General features: G+C 48.9%; 1 protein-coding gene across 1 annotated transcript in view; it reads right to left on the bottom strand.

Annotated features, from left to right (window-relative positions):
- Positions 1 to 13,089, bottom strand: part of LOXHD1 (lipoxygenase homology PLAT domains 1) — a 183,419-nt gene extending 170,330 nt beyond the window's left edge. The window contains exons 1-2 of the mRNA XM_050767982.1: positions 12,960 to 13,089; positions 4,864 to 4,978 (exon numbers count right to left, since the gene is read on the bottom strand). Coding sequence (XP_050623939.1) covers positions 4,864 to 4,978; positions 12,960 to 13,089 — 245 coding nt within the window. The remainder of the gene's footprint in view (positions 1 to 4,863; positions 4,979 to 12,959) is intronic.
- Positions 13,090 to 18,825: the final 5,736 nt, after the last annotated feature.

The raw sequence follows: 18,825 nt of genomic DNA, 5'->3' as shown, positions 1-18,825 counted from the left end.
GAAAGGAGGGGAAGTAACCCCATTATTAGCCAAAGACAAGGTGTGACTTGGAAGGAAAGCAGCTGGCTTTCTGAGGTGCTACTGATGAAAGTTCCAGAAAAGAAGCTCCAACAGTTGCATTCAGTAAAAGAAAGCTCCAGAAAGGCCCTGCACCCATGACGGTATCATTTAAGAACGTGGTGGGTGCAATGGCTTATGCCTATTATCACAGTGTCTTGAGAGGCCGAGGCAGGAGGATCATTTGAGGCCGGGAGTTGAAGACCAGCCTGGCCAACGTAGCAAGAGATACGTCTACAAAAAAATTTAAAAATTGGCTGGGCCTGCTGGCAGGCACCTGTAGTCTCAGCTACTCTGGAGGCTGACGCAGGAGAATCACTTGAGCCCAGGATTTTGAGGTTGCAGTGAGCGAGCCATGATCTTGCCACAGGACTCTAGCCTGGGTGACAGAGTGAGACCCTGTCTCTAAAAAAGAAAAAAGAAAAAAAAAAAAGAATGTGAGTTACCTCCATTACCTTCCAGCAACCAGGCTGAACATGAATACACACGTTCCAGAGCATTTGTGAAATAATCCACCATGGCGCGGCGCTTTATATCACTTGCCGGGGGGTGGGGAGGAGCATATATGGAAGCAGGGACGCCAGGGAGAAGATCTACCAGGATAGACAGAGCAAGAGCAAAGGGAGTGCTCCACGCTGTCTCAGGACTATGCTGGAATATTTCTGGGTTCCACAGTGCTTATGAGATGGACACCAGTCTCTTTTTGGAAGACAAGGGGAAGGCTTTCCATGTCACAAGAGGAGGAGGAAAGAGTGGCAGTGACAGGGCTCTTCTGATTGCCTTCACTCAGGGTCGGGGCTGGGATCATTCCAAATAAGCCCCCAACTCAGGATTAGCTTCTGAAATCCTCACTTCTGGATTGCAAATGCCTGTGGGTTTCAGAAAACTGGAAGTAGGAAAGAAATAGCAAAGGAGAGAGGGTTTCGGGTCAAAGGAAATCTTAGAAATCTTCTTGTTTCCTTACGGAAGGCTGGAGCCTCACCAAGGCCACTGGTCAATTCTCAGATAAAGGCTAAGACAGTGCACAGTCCCTGCCATTCAGCAGGAACCCCCACACAGAGATCCTTTACAGGCTGCACGGGGCATTTTAGCCATCAGCCAGGCAGAGCCATCAGGCTAAAATGCCAGGCATTCTCTGACATGCTCAGATGGTGAATTTTCAACCAAATAACCATGTTCCAGATGATACATGAGATCCCATCCTTTTGCCATATTCCGAACACATGACTCAGGGCTGGAGGTGGCCCTGGTTAATGGGGAAGGGTGCGAGGAAACCCAGAAGATGGCGCCTTCCTCTGGCAGCCACTGCTGTGGGTACTTAACTAGGGTGGGGTCAGGGTAGAGTTTCACTAATGGAGGAATCTAAGTCCAGTGGGTACCAAGGAATGCAGACGCCAGGCCACAAGGGCGAAAACAATCAGCACTGGTACTAAGTTCCTCTTGGAGAAGGAGTTATTTTGTACTGGGGGAAAAAAAGTCCTAATACAGCATTTGGGAGTGAAAGTGAAGTCCTGAGGCAAGGAAGGAAAGGCACAAGAATGACAAGAATTGAAGGGTGAGAAAGAAGAGAGAGAATGTGGGAGAAACAGGAGGGAGAGGTGGGATGACACATGGCGAGAGGCCACAAAGGACAGGTCAGGAGAAACTCCACGAAAGAGGATGGCCAAGTTGTAAGACTGAGGTTCTATTATTCCTTTTTAAGTTGTTTGCATTGCTGCAATGTGAACTCTGTCTGGTGCCAGGACCTATCAGTGAAGTTCGTTACATGCAAATATGCATGTGTGTGTGTGTATTATGGGTGTGCAAGGAAAAGGCAGTTGGTTCTAGCTGTAGGTTTGGGTTTGGATAGCTCAGTGTGGAGAGGACAGAAGGGCAGCAGACAGTGAGGTGCGAGGAGACTGTGGGAAGTGGACATTCTCAGCCAGATCCCAGGATGGGGTGGGGCAGCCGATGGCCTGAGCTAACTGCATCTAAACCTCATGGAACAAGGGAACCTCAGCTGCCATATGTTCTGGGTTGCAAGGGCAGCCCAGAATTCCTCAGAAAGCAATGCCCCTCCCAAACCTGCAGTTTCCATCTCGAATGGAAAGATCTTAGATAGCAAGGACCATGTCTTCAATGCTCTTTGAAGGCCTTTTCTCAGTTCTTGTCATAGACAGACTCTGGCCTCCTCCTTCCCCACTCCTCCTGCTCACTATGCTCAGATGATCTCTGTTGATACAGTAAGTTGAACCTCCACTAGTCAGCTTTCCAGCAAGGCCTTCTTCAGCCTGACCTTCCAGACCTTTCTGACTTTCCCCCTCCCTGCCCATCAACATGGTCCCACATTCCCAGTCACAGGCCTCCTCTGCCCCCATCAGCCCGCAGGGCTCGTCGCTGCCTCCAGACTTAGGCAATCTGTTTCCCTTAGTCTAAAGGACGCTCTTTCTTCCTCTCTCTCTCATCTGAGTTATTTTCACCACTTAAGACCCAGATTAAGTGTCTGTCCCTTTAAAGTCTCACTCTAGCCACACTGATACCACTGGCCTTTGCTGAGCTCTGACTATATACACAGAACTGGGAGAGATGCTGGCAGCGCAGAGCAGACCTTCCCCCGGCCCATCCTCCAGCTCCCTCCATCCCTCCTCAAAGTCCCTCTCCAGCCTCTCCAACCCCACAGCTGGGACTCCGAACTGTGTCCCCGTCACTGAGACCACCCAGTCTGCTCTAGAGCACTCCTGATCAGCTGGACTGGGGCCTTGGCCAGACCTATGCTCTTGCTGCCCGACCTGGAACATGGCCCAGATATAGACAGAGACTACCACCAGTCTCTGGGGCCAACCCCTGGGGTAATTGGGGAGGGTTGATTCCCATCCCCAGGGCTGCCCCATGGGATCTCAGCAAAGCCAGGAGGTCCCAGCCCTGCCAGCTCATTCATGTCCTAGACCCCCTTCGGGCCCCATGAGAGGGAAGGCTGGAACCCAGACTCCTGGGAATGGAGGTTCAGTGGAAATCCATGCCATGTTATAAAGGGTGGCTCAGGGGCCCTTCCTGAGAAGACGTTTTGGCAAATGAAAAAGGGGAAGAATCTGAGGATACTGAATGTGTGAAAGGAGGGAAGGCAGTAAAGACCACCATCAAAGGAGAAAAGGATTAATTTGGTTTTAAAAGGAAAAGCTGGGAACTTCAGAAACCAACCGGGCAACTCCCTAGTGTTTGTGGCTTCTCCCTACAGCTGTGTACCCTGGGAGCACATGGCAAAGAGGATGGAGGTTTCATGTATTCTCTTTACCGTGCCCACATCATCGGATGGAAAGACTTCCACAAGCGAGTCAAGCTGCAGTGTAAGCGGTACAAGAAGGCAGGTACCCTGTTCTGCAGAAATGGATAAAATGGGACATTACACCTGCCTCAATGCAGCAGCACAGATGCTATAGCCCATGTCACATGGGGCCTGGCCAGCCTGCAAGATACAGGGTGCAGGGATCTCCTGGCCTCTACAGTTTCCTCTGCCAGCCCTGGAAGTGCCAGGCCATTTACTCCAGAGTCACAATCTGGAGCACCAGGATGTCTTAAGGAGCGTCTTCCTCACACCCCCTGGGATCATAGGGCCATGTGGTCAAGGGAATTGCCTACATCAAGAATGGAGGTTTGAAGGCCAGGCACAGTGGCTCACACCTGTAATCCCAACACTTTGGGAGGCTGAAACGGGCAGATAACTTAAAGCCAGGAGTTCAAGACCAGCCTTGCCAACATGGTGAAACCCCATCTCTACTAAAAATACAAAAAATTAGCCAGTTATTGTGGCACACGCCTGTAATCCCAGCTACTCTGGAGGTTGAGTCAGGAGAATCGCTTGAACTTGGGAGGCAGAGGTTGCAGTCAGTCGAGATTGCATCACTACACTCCAGCCTGGGCAACAGAGCGAGACTCTAGCTCAAAAAATAAAAAAATAAAAAATAAATAAATAAATAAATGTGGGGTTTAAGGACCAGCTTCACCACTGAAAACCTCCATGACTCTGAGCTACTCACGCCTTTCTAGGCTTCGGTTTCTCCATGAGCAGATTAGAATACAGCCGCAGTTTTCAAATGTTTCGTGGCCCCAGAACCAGCTGATCAATTCTGTTCCATTCAGCACATTTTGAAAGCCAGCTGAGCAGACCACTCCTGAGGCCCTAAACGTCTCTGAAATCCCATTCGTCTGCTAACATGTTCTCAGGTTTTGTGTGTTCTTTGGTGTATGCGTGCGTGCAGTGGGGGAAAGGATCCAAAGGAGACAACAGTCCTAACTCTCACTAGTTATAATAAAACAGAGCACGCAAAGCATACACACGCACAAGCACATACACAAGCAATCCCTGCGGCGAGCTGGGTGTGCGTTGGCTGGCAGGCAGGTTTAACAAAACACTGGTCCCTGGTGAGACCTCGGTGCAGAGTAGTCTGTGCTCACAGCTCCCTCACATACATGGTCTTCCCGATATCTGTGTGATGATATATGAGGAAACCAAGGCCCTGGGTGCAGAGAGACTGGGCCAAAGTCACATGGAACTAAGGGACAGCTAATATGGATTCTTGGCAATTCTGAGATCCATAGGAGGCATTACTGTTCACAAAAATCAAGAGAGGAGCTGGGGGAGGTGCACAGGAGGTCACCGGGAGATCCCCGGCTGGTACACGGTCTGTCATTAGCAGAGGCTTCATACCACTTAATACACCTGTGGTCAGATGTGCCTTCTCCTCAGAGAAGCAGGCCACCCTTGGGTTCCAGAACTTAATCTACAAGACTAATGGCCCAGGATCCCACCAAGGCCAAGTGCGTACTCACTTGCTGGTGAGCTGGAGTTTGGGAGAGAGCCCATTCTCTCCAAAAAGCGTGATGAAGACATTGGCATCCGTCCCTGCACCGCGAACATCCCCCGTGGCTGTGACCACTTCGTACACTGGAGGAGGAGAGGAGGAAACAGATTGCAGGCTCAGAAAAAAACCGGAATCCTGTGTGGGCCTGGAGAAGCCAGCCCTTGCTGGGGAGGCCCAAGCACAAAGGACTCTGGGAATCCCTGCTGCATCCTGTAGGCCTCTGAGCCATGGTGAGACCCACAATATGTCCTGCTGCAAGACCGAAACTTCACACTCAAACCATGCACTCATTTTGCACACGAGGAGGCTGAGGGCAAGGGGGCAGGCCCTGCACAGTATCAACACCAGAGCCCAGCCCAAAGCCTCCAGATGCCCATTCCGTAATCTTTCCAGCACAACACACTGATACCCTCCTAGACATGGCCTTCTTCGGAGCCTGCACCCAGCTCCCAGCTTCCTCTCTGCCCTCTACACAAGGTGACTGTGGCCAGCTCTCACCTCCCATGACCTCCTGGGCACTGACATTTCAGTCTCAGAATAAGCTGTCCCAGGGCTGGGTGTGCAGAGCTTTGCAGGGGGTCCTTCTTTGTCAGGGGCTCTGATTTCTCTCTCCTCAACCCCTTGAAGCTTATTCTGTTTACTATCAACACCTTTCTTATTCAGGGCATCAGTACAATTGGAGCCCTATCCACTTCCTGGAGAGAGAAGGCAAGAATGCATCTGGATTCTTAGAGACAGCAGAATCTACTCCAGCCAAGTGAAGCAAGCAGGATGCAATAGGGATATTAGAAGGCTTACAGAAGTTTTGGAAAGGCTGGAGGCACGTGCCCTTTACCTATTTCCAGAAGCAACTCCTGGAATCACAGCACAGAACCTGGGGAAGTTTGCTGCTACCAGCCACCCCAGAGCCACATCACCTCTGCCAAGAGCAGAACGCAGCCCACCATCACCTCCCTGTCCTTCTGCTACTCATGTCTCAAAAATAATTCCTTGTCCCCAGCTCATTCCATTATGATGCTCACTTCTGAATCAAAATCTTGCACTGGAACAGACAGTTCTGGAAATCTAAGGTACATATCTGCACCACAGAAGGCTGAGAAAAATCATAATTCCACGTTGGGAAGATGGAATTTACAATGTGAAGAGTCAGCAAAATTTGGGGAGGGTGTTTTAAATATTTGGGGCATATGATCAATGCCCACCACATCACTGGATTGTATTAATACCAGTACTTAATAATTGTAGTAATAAACAACACTGAGTGGTTGCTTACTATATGCCCTGAGCTAAGGGCTTACGTATATGATTGTACCTGATTTTTACGGCAAACCTATTATTATTTCTACTTCCGGTCGTCTCAGAGCAGATCCCCAACCGGATGCTGAGTATATTTGAGCTGCCCCAAAGATGCCAGGCTGGTTAGGAGGACATTTTGAAGTTAGACATTCATTATTTAGACCTGTCAATTCAGAGCTCATTCCACAGAGGGCACAAGTGGCAAGTGCGAGGAGGAATCAGGGAGGAAGGAGAAATATAAATAACGTGGAGTGTGCTGTTGTGTGCTAGGCACCTTGGCAGGTACTTTACAGATATCATTCATACTTCAGCATGCCCAGAGCCAGTGTGGGCTGGTAGAAAGTACCAGACTCTAGTGCCACAGAGACCTGGATGCAGCCACTGGCTCCTCCACTTTGAGCAAGGTGACCCTGGACAAGTGCCAGCCTCTCTGTAACACCTGGACGATCTTACCTGGTTTGCAGGGCATTCTGGGGATTAGAGACGATGTATGGAAAGCCTCTGGCACATAGAAGAAACTCAACAAATAGTAGCCTGGTTTTAAAACTATTGTTCATACTGAAAAGCCCATTTCAACTCTGAGAGCTAAGAGTTTGTTCTTTTGGCAGATTAGATGTAGCTCAACTAACAAGCACACGATCCACTGCTATTCCAGGAGCCTTCAGGACACCTCTCATTCTCATGTGGTCCTTACAGGCCTGGGAGGCACCAGGAGCAGGAGTGTTTTGGGGTGAGTGGACCTTTTGATGTCCTTGGTTCTGATGAAGTTCCCATCAAGGCACCTTTAGGGAGAGAAAAGCAGCCATATATTTGCACAACTCCTTGTCTCTTGTGATAAGCAAAGCCTTAATTCTTAATAGTCTATACCACAAGAGCCTGATCAGCCCCTGGAGCTCACTCCTGACTCCTCTCAGCAGACCTGGGACCTGACGAGTTGCCCACACAGCTTGTACATAAAGGCATTCCCAAACCAAATGCCTGCAGGAGAATGACCAGCCTGGTGGGAATTCTAGAACCACACCACATGAGAGAAGACGTAGACACAGGAAAATGCTTAGTTTGGAGAAAAGGAGAGGAGCATTGGAGAGGCATAGGAGAGGAATGAAAAACTAGGTCAATAGTTGATTCTGGGATACACAGCTACTTCTTAAACAGGACACAAGGCCGGGCATGGTGGATCACACCTGTAATCCTAGCACTTTGGGAGGCCAAGTCGGGCGGATCACAAGATCAGGAGATCGGGACCATCCTGGCTGACATGGTGAAACCCCGTCTCTACTAAAAATACAAAAAAATTAGCCAGGCATGGTGGCGGGCACCTGTAGTCCCAGCTACTCGGGAAGCTGAGGCAGGAGAATGGGGTGAACCCAGGAGGTGGAGCTTGCAGTGAGCTGAAATCACACCACTGCACTCCAGCCTGGGCAGCAGAGCGAGACTCTGTCTCAAAAAAAAAAAAAAAAACAGGACACAAACCATTAAAAAAACGAACAAACTGGTCTTCATTAAAATTGAGACCATCGAGAGAAAGGCAAGCCACAAACTAGGAGAAGGTATTTGGAATGCATATATCCAACAAAGTACTCAGAGCCAGAAGATACCAAAAATTCACATCAATCAATAAGAAAAAGAGGAAACCACACTACTTTTTCAATGGGCAACAAGTTTTTAAGAAGATAAGTGTACACTTAATACCCAGAAATTTCACTTTTAAGTCTTTACCCAAGAGAAATGAAAGCATGTCCCCACAAAGAACTGCACACAAATGTTCATAACAGCTTTATTCCTAATAGACCCAAACTGGAAACACCCTAAACGTCCATCAACAGGGGCATAGATAAATGAACTGTGGTACATCCGTACACCAGAATACTACTCAGCAATAAAACAGAATGAACTCCTGATGTACAATACAGATGACTCTCACGTGCGTTCTATGCAGAAGTCAGACCCAAAACACGACATACTTTATCATGTCATTTATATGAAACTCTAGAAGAGACCAATCTAATCCATTGTAGCAAGAAGCAGAAAAGTGGTTGCCTGGGGTCAGAAGTAAGGGGAATTGACTGGGAAGGAACACAGGGAATCCCTGAGGGCCAATTTAAATGGTCCATATATTGATTTCCTAGTGGATGCAAGAATGTAGCACTCATCAAACAGAACATTTAAAATAGATGCATTTTATTATAAGTAAATTACACCTCAATAAAGTTGAAAAATGGACAAAAGACTTAAACAGGCATGCCACAAAAGAGGATAGCCACATAGCCAATAGACATATGGAAAAGTTCTCAGCCTATTTATCAGGGAAATACAAATTAAAACTACAATGAGATACTGCCATGTACCCACCAGAATGGCTAAAAATAAGAAGACTGACAATACCAAGTATGGGCAAGAATGTGGAGTCATTGTCACTCTCATACATGTAAATTGATCCAAGCACTGGTAACTAAATATATGCTCACTTGTGACCCAGCAATTCCACTTCCAATTATAAATCTAAGAGAAACAAGAACACGTGTTCATCAGAATATGTGTACCAGATTTGTAGTAGCTTTACTTGTAATAGCAAAAAACAAAAAACAAACAAACAAAAAAACCCCAGAAATAACCCAAATGTTCATTGACAATGGGATGGCTAAACAGACAGTGGTGTATGTATCAAATGCAATAGTAATCAGCAATAAAAAAAGAACAAACTATATAATGTGTCACACATGGATAAATCAGATATGATGCTGAAAAAAAAGCTAGACCCACACAAATGTGTACACTGTATGATTCCATTTAAAAGTTCAAGAACAGGCCAGGAGCGGTGGCTCACACCTGTAATCCCAGCACTTTGGGAGGCCGAGGCAGGCGGATCACGAGGTCAGTAGTTCAAGACCAGCCTGACCAACATCGTCAAACCCCGTGTTTACTAAAAATACAAAAATTAGCTGGGCATGGTGGCACGCACCTGTAATCCCAGATACTCAGGAGGTTGAGGCAGGAGAATTCCTTGAACCTGGGAGGTGGAGTTTGCACTGAGCTAAGATCGCACCACTGCACTCCAGCCTGGGTGACAGAGTGAGACTCCATCTCCAAAAAAAAAAAAGTTTAAGAACAAGAAAAAGACTAATCTATGATGACAGAATCGGGAGATTTGTTGCCTCTGAGAAGGGGTGTGAAGGAGCATTCTGGGGGCTGGAAATGTTTCATATTCTGATCTGAATAGTGGTTGCACAAGTGTATGCATATGTAAAAATGTGTTACTGTACCTTCATAAGTTTTGTACTGTATATACATTATTGCTCAATTTTAAAATTATAATTTAAAGAAAAACTCAATTCAAATAACTGAAGAACTATCTTTAGAAAACAGATACCTTGTAGAGGACACAGAATTCTGTTGGACTCCAGATGGGAAGACCCCCTCTAATAAAGTCTCCTAGTCAGCACAAAGAATTGTCAATTGCAACAGAATGTTGCTCTTAGCAACAGCCCAGCACAAGAGAGGTACTCAAATAATTACCTGGATGAATGAATGATCATATGAATGAATGAAACAATCAATGAATGAATAGGGAACAAAACTGACCAGGATTTGAAGCCCAGTTCTACCATTACTGGCTATGTGATTTCAAGCAAATGGTTTACTAAGCTTCAATTTCCTCATCTCTGAAGTGGGAATAAATTCCTCCTTGAAGGACTGTGATAAGGATTAAGTAAAATAGCTTTCAATGCTTAAACTCATTGACCTAGAATTTACATTTCTGGGAATTTACCTTATAGACATTCTTCCACAGTTGCATGAAAAGATAGGCATTTCATAAGTGGTTACTATCATCATCATCACCATTACTATAGTGTGAATGTGTCCTCTCCAAAATTCAGGTGTTGCTATTGTGATAGTATTAAGGGGTGGTGCCTTTAAGAGGTGATTAGGCCATGAGAGCTTCCCCCTCATGAAAGGGATTAGGTGCCCTTATAAAGGGGCTTGTCCTTCTGCCTATTGCCACGTGGGAACACAGCAAGAAAGTTCTCACCAGATACTGGCACCTTGATCACAGACTTCTCAGCCTCCAGAACTTTTGAGGAAGAAAAAAAATATGTATGTTCTTTATAAATCACCCAGTCTCAGGTATTCTGATATAGCAACAACAATGGACTAAGAGAAATCATTGCTATCATTTCCATTGACAACATCCCCAAGGAAGCTGCCTTGCAAAATTTATATCCCAACAGATGCTGGGGGACTCTGTCTAGGATGCAGGAGAGGAGATGCCTCCGGGGCTGGAAGCCTGTGCGGGATGGCCTCTGAGGCCCCTTCTACTCTCCAGTTCTGGAATGGGTTGTTCTTCCCATCATGGGCCCTGTCTTAGGAGACAGAGCAATGTGCCTGGTTCAGCCTGCCCTCAAAGCACTGAGGGAGCTGCTCTCCTCCCTCTGGTTACTGGGGAACCCCAGGGTAGCCAGAAGGCAGCCTAAGGAAGAGAGAAGGAACACCTAGGCTTTTCTTCCCTCCTTCTTCCTCCCCATCACACTCATCAAGACTCTCCATCTAACACCAGAACCCAGAGTTCAAAGGAAGTAGGGGACCCGTTGTTCTAGCACTGAGGATGACGATGACAGCACAGCTGGAGCTCAGCATGTGACCACCATTAGCATCATCCACATTTATAGGCAGTACCCTGCAACAGACAGGACAGTCCATGGTTCCCTTAGAAATGTCAGCGTGGCACCCACCTCCACTTGCTCTTCTCCAGCTATTTTTACTGCAGTCAAAATTGGGCAGTACAAGAGCAAGGACCAGCCAGACCAGCCGGATTCAAATCCTAACTCTGCTATTTACTAGCTGTGTGATCTTGAGCAAGTTACTTAACCTCTCTGTGCTTCAGATTCCTCAACTGAAAAAAAAAAAAAAGGATATAACACATCAGCCTCAATGTGTCATCGTGAAGATGAAATTGGTTAACATGAATAAAGTGCTTAGCTCAGTGCCTGGCACATGGTGCATGATCCTATTTGGCAGAATCATGAGATGAAATGGGGCACTTGCCTGGAAAAAGATATTTGAGGTCCTTGTGGTCCATCCTGTTTGTGACCTTGCTCAAGTCACTTAATGTCTCAGGGCTTCACTCTTTTAACTTGTGAAGTATACTAATCTGCCTGCTTTGACTGTGCTCAGGGATCTTAAGGATCAAACATGAGAACATTAGTAAAAGGGCTTCGGAAAGGATAAAAAGAAGGATCACTGTGGCCACGCTGAGGCATGCAGAGCCTATAAACAAAAGTCTATAGTGTGCTGGCTGGGAGAGGTTCTAGAATGATCTCACCAGCAGTCACGGTGGCTGGGGAGAGTCACCTGGGAAGCCAAGCACATATGGTGGGGATGCCTCCCCAATGTTTCACCTCCCAGCCCCTCTCCTCACAAGAGGGTCAGAGCTTGAGGCATGTGTGCTGTTAGAAGGTGGCCAATGCTTCCTTTGTCCTGGGCCCACTTCCGTCTACTACAGCCCCCACTTCTATCCCTGGAGATGCCCAGGATCCTGTACCTGGAAAGGGGCCACAGCCTTCCTGACCCCAGCTGAGACCACCTCCTCTGAGCCCAGGTCTGCGCAGGGGCTGAACAAAGAGGACTAAAGACAAGTACAGCAAGGCCCCGCCCTCACAGAGTTTAGGGTGTCTGTGGCTGCAAGCCAGACACACCAGCTTTGCAGGAAACAATGGAACAATTATGAATTGGGTATAATCAGGGAACTCGTGGTGGACTGGAATCAAGGAGGGCTTCATGGAAGAGATGGGATCTGAGCTGGGCTTTCAAAGTGAGGACAGGAAGAGGGAGAAAGGGGAGGACAAACAAGGCCATGGGCAGGCACAGGGCACACATTCAATAAATACTTGTTGAATGAATGAGTGAGTGAATGCATGGATGAATATGGTGCTTGCAGGGACTAGCGAGCCACTTTGGAGTCAGCACTGAGAATTTAAGTGGCTTCAGAGACCAGGCAGGCAGCACCGATGAGTAAACCAGACCTAGTATGAGATGACAGGGAGTGGTGGAGACTGTGATAAACTGGATGTCCACAGCCTATCGGCATTCACAGACAAAAAGATTTCAAAACACAGGAAAGGAAAAAAACAACTTAAACTTTGCAGGCCAAAACCAGCTCCAGGGTCACAGTTGACCTCTTCTTTGGTTTACCTGGCAAGGAGTTAGAGCAATTTCAAGCAGATCTCGTGTGGCCCAGGGAAAGATGGGACTAGAAGGACAAGGCCCTGGGGTCCAGAGCACCGGCTGCCCTCTACATATGGGACGGACATCTCCTTGCAAAGTCCCAGGCTCCCCGTCTCCATCAACCACCATGGGCGTAGGATGAGGGGTCAGGCTTCCTCCCCAAGACATCCCTTCATGCCCCCGGAAGTTCAGGGTGCTCTGCCTGATGCAGACCACATTCTCGGGGACTAGACTGGAACGTGGCTTTGGGGACGTTCAGGAGCTGGAGAACATGGGGCCGTGGGGCACTGCAGCTCTAGTCTATTCTGTTCCACTGAGAATCGGGGGCTAAAGGCAAGTAGCTCCACCTGTATGTACAACAGGGACCCCACCACCCCGCATAATGCCTGCCTTCTTACTCCTAGGGGATGTGGGATAGACACATGGGATAATCAGTGAGAAAGGGCTTGCTCCAAAATCTTAGAATGATTCCCCCACAGCCAGGAACAGACCCCCGCCCACCGCAGCCAGCTGCACCACCCACGCCCCCAGGCTGGGACCCCGCACCTTTGGCCTTGTAGTACTCGTGTTCCAGCTCCCCCTCGTCGTCCTCTGAGGCGTAGTTCAGCAGCTCTGCTTCGTACAGGGCCAGGAAGTCGATGTCCTTCTTCCTCCGCTTTTTCTTCTGGGGCATCATTCTGTCAGCTGCCTTTTCCCAGCGCTGGCGGGCTCACTGTGCCGCCTCCTCACACCTGCGGGAACCTGAGACCTCCTCCCTGGGCTCTGGCGCCCACGGCCCTCCTGTAGCTCAGGCCTGGGTGGGCCAGAGTACCCCCTTTTCTTGGTTTCCCCGTGCCCAAGAGGCTGTTCCCTCTGCCCTCTCTGGCTCCTGAGCTGAACCTCAGTGCCTTATCTCTGAACCTCCTGTGCCTGTCCCCTCCCACCACCCTCTGGTGAGCCACCTCCTCCTCTGTACCTGTCCTGGGGCTTCTCCTTGGGCCTCATCACTTATTCATGGCGTTCAGGGCAGGCTGGCCTCCTTCCCCTCTCCCCTCCCCACAGCCCCCTCTCCTCCCCATGGAGAATCAGGTGACACGGAGCCCTTGGCGTCCACTTCCCACCTGGCCTGACAGCCAGGGGGCCACCTGGGATCCCTCCAGGCCACCCCAGGGACAGGTGAGGGCTCCTCACCCAGGAGATCTCCCAAGCCTCACAGCCCACACGGGACCCTCCTGAGGAAGGCGGGGTCCCGGAATCAGCCAGGCTCCCAGGACTCAGAGGCCCCCGTTTCTCTCCATTATTCATGACGTCTGATCGCCTTACGGAGCAGGCGGGGTTCTCACTGGATCCTTCTCGTTCTCTCTCTCTGCTTCCATCTCCTCAAGACTGCGGGCTTCCGGAAGTGGCCGCTGGGCACGAGGAAAGCTAGGGCACCTCTCACAGACACTCAGACAACTCTCCCCACTGCCCCTGCCAGGTGAGCTTTATATGCACTAAAGTTTAAACATCATCTTAGCTGATGCCTTCCCAGGTGAACTCACGAACTCGATCAGCTCACCTGGACTCACAGGAGAGTCTCAGCAAGCTCCTATCCCAGGGCGCACAGCCCTGGCTGCACACCAGAATCCCCCGGAGAGGTGTTGAATACTAATGCGTGGGTCCCACCCCCAAAGATTCTGATTTGCTTGGTTTGGGACGCAGCCTGGGCTCCAGTTTGCAAAGCTCCTGGTGACTTTCATGTGCAGCTATGTTGAGGGGCCCTGCATTGCTTCCCAGGTATGTTAGGTGTGCTGACAGGAGCCCTCTACAAGCAACACGTGTGATTTTGTCCTCTAAGCCAAAGTAGTGACTCTAAAGGGGAATTTCAGGTGGAGAGGAGGAGAGGACTTGGAGGGGACGCCTGAGCAGCAGTCTGCACTCACATGCCTACCCGGCAGCCTGGGGCAGTTTTGGTCCTGCCCTGCTGTTTGGAGCCATTCAAATCTTCCACTGGGGGAGGCATCTCTAACCCCGAACGTTCCCACCCAGGAAAGATCAATCTCCCCTCCTTCCCTATTCAGCTGAGGGGCCGCCCTTGAGGCAACTCAAAGTCCGCTGAGGACCAGGAGTGAAGTTTAATGGTGGGTGACGCGCGCCCCCTTCTGGCAATACGTGGTTTGACCGCTGCTGTTTACACACCTGGATTCTTTAGGAAGAGTCCTTCCTTTAAGGATCACTAGGAATCTACTGAGAAAACTCATTTTACACGAGTACCCATTCAGGGAAAAGACAACAAAACGTTTCTTAGAATTCTTTTTTGAGACAGAGTCTCGCTTTGTCGCCTAGGCTGGAGTGCAGCGGTGTGATCTCAGCTCACTGCAACCTCTGCCTCCCGGGTTCAAGTGATTCTCCTGCCTCAGCCTCCTGAGTAGCTGGAATTACAAACACGCGCCACCACGCCCAGCTAATTTTTGTATTTTTACTAGAGACAGGGTTTCGCCATGTTAGTCAGGCTGGTCTCGAACTCCTAAACTTGTGATCTGCCGGCCTCGGCCTCGCAAAGTGCTGGGATTACAGGCATGAGCCACTGCGCCCGGCTGTTTCTTAGAATTTTAAAAGCTGAAATCAAAATATTTTTAGAGAATCCCATGGTACTGGAACACACTGGCTAGGAGGTCAGGGAAATAATTCCATATTATTTCTATATTATTTCAAGGTTCTCCAGAGTGACAGAACCACTAGGGTAGACAGATCAATAGATATATGAAAGAAGGCTTACTAGGGGCATTAACCCATGGGATTATGGATGCTGAGAAGTCCCACAACAGGCAGTCTGCATGCTGGAGACGTAGGAAGGCTGGTAGTGTGGTGGGTCCAAGTCAGAAGGCTTGGGAACCTGGGAAACCCATGGTGTAGTTCTCAGTCCCAGGCCCACAACCTGAGAATCTGGTGGTGAGGGGGTGCTGGGGCAAGTCCCAGAGTCCAAAGACTGGAGAACCTAGAGTTCTGATGCCCAAGGACAGGAGAAGAAGGGTGTCCCAGCTCCAGGAGAGAGAGAAAACATTCACCTTTCCTTTGCCTCTTTGTTCTATCGGGGCCCCAGTGGATTGCATGGTGCCCACCCACATTGAGGGCACATGTTCCCCACTCAGTTCACTGACTCACATGCCAATCTCCTCTAGAAACACCCTCACGGACACACCCAGAAATCATGCCTTACCAGCTCTCTAGGTATCCTTAATCCAGTCCTGTTGACACCAAAAATTAACCATCACAAATACCAAGAGTTGATAGGGACATGAGCAGCCAGAACTCTCACACTGCTAGTTGGAGTGTAAAATGGTACAGCCACTTTGGAAAATAAAGCAAAGCAAATACTACCCATGCAACCCAGAAATCCCACTCCTTGGTATTTACCTAAGAGAAATGAAAAAGGATGTCCACACAAGATCTGTGTGTAAATGTTCATAGAAGCTTTATTCATAACCAAAAACTGGACAAACTCAGGCGTTCATCACCTGGCCAGTGGGTAAACAAACTGAGGTACATCTGTACAGGCAATAATACTCAACAATAGGAAGGAAGGGAGTAGGGAAACATGCTACAACATGGATGCATCTGGAAAGCACTATACTAAGTGCAGAAAAGTGGTCAGAAAAAATACATGTTGTGTGATTACATTGATGTAACATTCTCTAAAAGGTAAAACTGTAGGATCAGAAAACAGGCCTGATGGGTGCAGTGGCTCACACCCGTAAACCCAGCACTTTGGAAGGCCAAGGCAGGAGGATCGCTTGAGCCGAGGAGTTTGGGACTAGCAGCAACGTTTAGTTACATCACATCTGCTGACACCCTTTGGATAACAAATCAACACATATCTAAGCCCAGAGTCAAGAGGCAAGGAAGTGCTCTCGATTTTGGGGGCTGTAAAGTTACATGGGAGGGGGTGTGGATACAGTGAGGGGTGAAGTATTGAGACCAATGATTCACTCTATCCCAACTGCCTATTTTTTCCCTCAGACTTCAGTTTTTCTAAGCAAGTCCTGTGTGCCTCCAGTGCCTAGCAGAAAAGGAACGTGACCTTTGAAAGTAAATGAATGAGTGAATTACAAATATGTAGTGGGAAGGTGGTGATAGTGAGCATACATTGATGCAAATAACATACACGCATGTCCGGGCAGCTCCGGCTCCCACCACGGCTCCCCACCGACTACATGCCCCTTATTTCTCAAGGTAACCAGCTAATCTGAAGTCTCAAAATGAGGCATCTCCTCCCCTAGGAGCAGGAGAGTGAGGCAGTGTTGTGAGGTTGGTGGTTTTCTGGTTCACTGAAATGTTAGTTCCCACAGCCACTTTGGGCAAGCCTTCTCCCTGGATTCAGCTACTCAGAGCGTTGGAACAGTGAGCCTTCAACCACTTCTGCCCCCCTCCAACCCAGTCTGCTCAAAGCAGATTTTATTAAAAATAAATCAGATCAAGTCTCTCCCCAGCTTATGTGCTCCAGTGGCTTTCACTGACCTTAGGACAAAACCGTAACCTGTCTCCAAGGCCTGCAGGCTCTCACCTCCTTACCCCATTCTCCAACCACACTGGTTCCAACCTGCCCCATTTCCACCAACCCCACTCCTCTTCTGATGGCCTCACTGTCACGATCAAAAGCACACCCAGTCCCCTCATTGTCAATGGCAGACAGACCCCATTTTTGGAATCAGACCTCTCCTCTCTCTTTCCAGTGCCACTGCCTTAGTCCTCTCCTCCCACCTCTCTCACTGGGATCACACCCCTACTGGCCACCCAGCAAATTACTCCCACCTCACTCAGGCTGGAATTCCTACAGTTCACCTGCAAGAATCATTTCTCCAGAAAACTGATGTGAGGACACATTATTTCCTTGTTACCTTCTCTTCCAGGAAACAAATGACCAATTCCTTAGCCCTGTTTGCAAAGTCCCCCCAAAGTCTAGTGCTGCCTCTGTCCTCTGCACCCCACCCCACCCTGTGTGACCACAGGCAAACTCATTTCTTGCTGACCTTCAGATTCAGATCCATCTGCTTGTAATGCCTTGCCTTCCCTCAGTGGCAAGTTCCAACATGCAATCCAAGGCCCAGTCTGCAGTCACTTTTGTAAAACCTTCCTCCAGCTCCTCAAGTTCCTCTCTCCTTTGCTCATACCTCAGTTGTTGCACACAGCTCATCATTTTGTAATTACTTCGGTACCCAGTACCTCTAAGAAGCAGGACTCCCAGACACGACAAAAAGCACATTTATTTTTGCTTAGTGAGAACCGTCCTTCCCTTGGTCTGTGACAGTTTGGTGGATCACTTTCAGATCTTTTAAAAGTTTTACAGACCCTAAAAGTGATAAACATTGTCTCAAGTCAACAATTAGAGCTGTATAGAGCCCGTAGGAGCCCACACTGGATGTTCATGAAACTCGGCCTTTTCCATGTCTCTTCCTCAGCCAGGCCTGGCAGCTCAGCTGCTGTCCAGGGAAGGGGCCAGTCACCTCCTGTTCTGCTGACCTCCTCCTGCTCTTGGTAGTTGCGGGTTCTGACATATGCCCCAGCCACCCCCACCACAGGGTTGGGTCACTCTCATGAGAGGACTCTACGTATTCCTGCGGTCCTCACGGATGTTTAAAGCCAACTCTTCTGTGGGAAGGCTTGTGGGTTTATTTCCAGGCTCCCCTCTGACCAGGATCCCCTGACATGGGCCTCTCCTGATCCCACCTCCACTTCTGCTCCAGAACTACACCCCACAGCCTCCCACTGCCAAGGTCCCCTTACCCTTTCCAAAGACCTCTAGCTGACTTTTGAGCACACATCCCCACCACCAGGACTGATCCCAGTTTGACCCTCTCTCAGCCCAACTCCGCTGCTCTGGGCCCCTTCAGCTTCCTCAGGCTATAGTGGGGTGCCAGCTCCAGTGCTCTGGGACCCACCTGGGGGAATCCACAGTAAACTCTCTGGGTGGCCCTGTGAGAGCCCTTCTCGCTAAGCCTGGAGTCAGGAGGAAGCACTGAACCCCCAACCTCTACCTTGGGGATGGGGTTCCTAGCCCAGTTTTCTCCATGAAATCCTTCTAAAAAATCAATGCGGATCAGGTGTGGTGGCTCACACCTATAATCCCAGCACTTTGGGAGGCTGAAGAGGAAGGATCACTTGAGCCCAAGAGTTCCAGACCAACCTGAGAAACATACTAAGGCCCTATCTTTACAAAAAATAAAAAAATTAGCCAAGCTACTCAGGAGGCTGAGGTGGGAGACTCTCATGAGACTGGGAGGTCAAGGCTACTGTAAGCCATGATGGTGCCACGGCACTTCAGCCTGGGTGACAGAGCAAGACCCTGTCTCAAACAAAACAAAACAAAACAAAAAATCAATGATTCTATCAGCGTTCTGTCATCCTTTTTATATCTTTAATCTTTGAGAAGGGCCCAAGAACAGTTTAACTGGTT

This window comes from Macaca thibetana, chromosome 18 (assembly GCF_024542745.1).
Source record: "Macaca thibetana thibetana isolate TM-01 chromosome 18, ASM2454274v1, whole genome shotgun sequence".
NCBI classification, from domain to species: domain Eukaryota; kingdom Metazoa; phylum Chordata; class Mammalia; order Primates; family Cercopithecidae; genus Macaca; species Macaca thibetana.
This window is presented reverse-complemented; position numbering and strand designations above follow the sequence as displayed.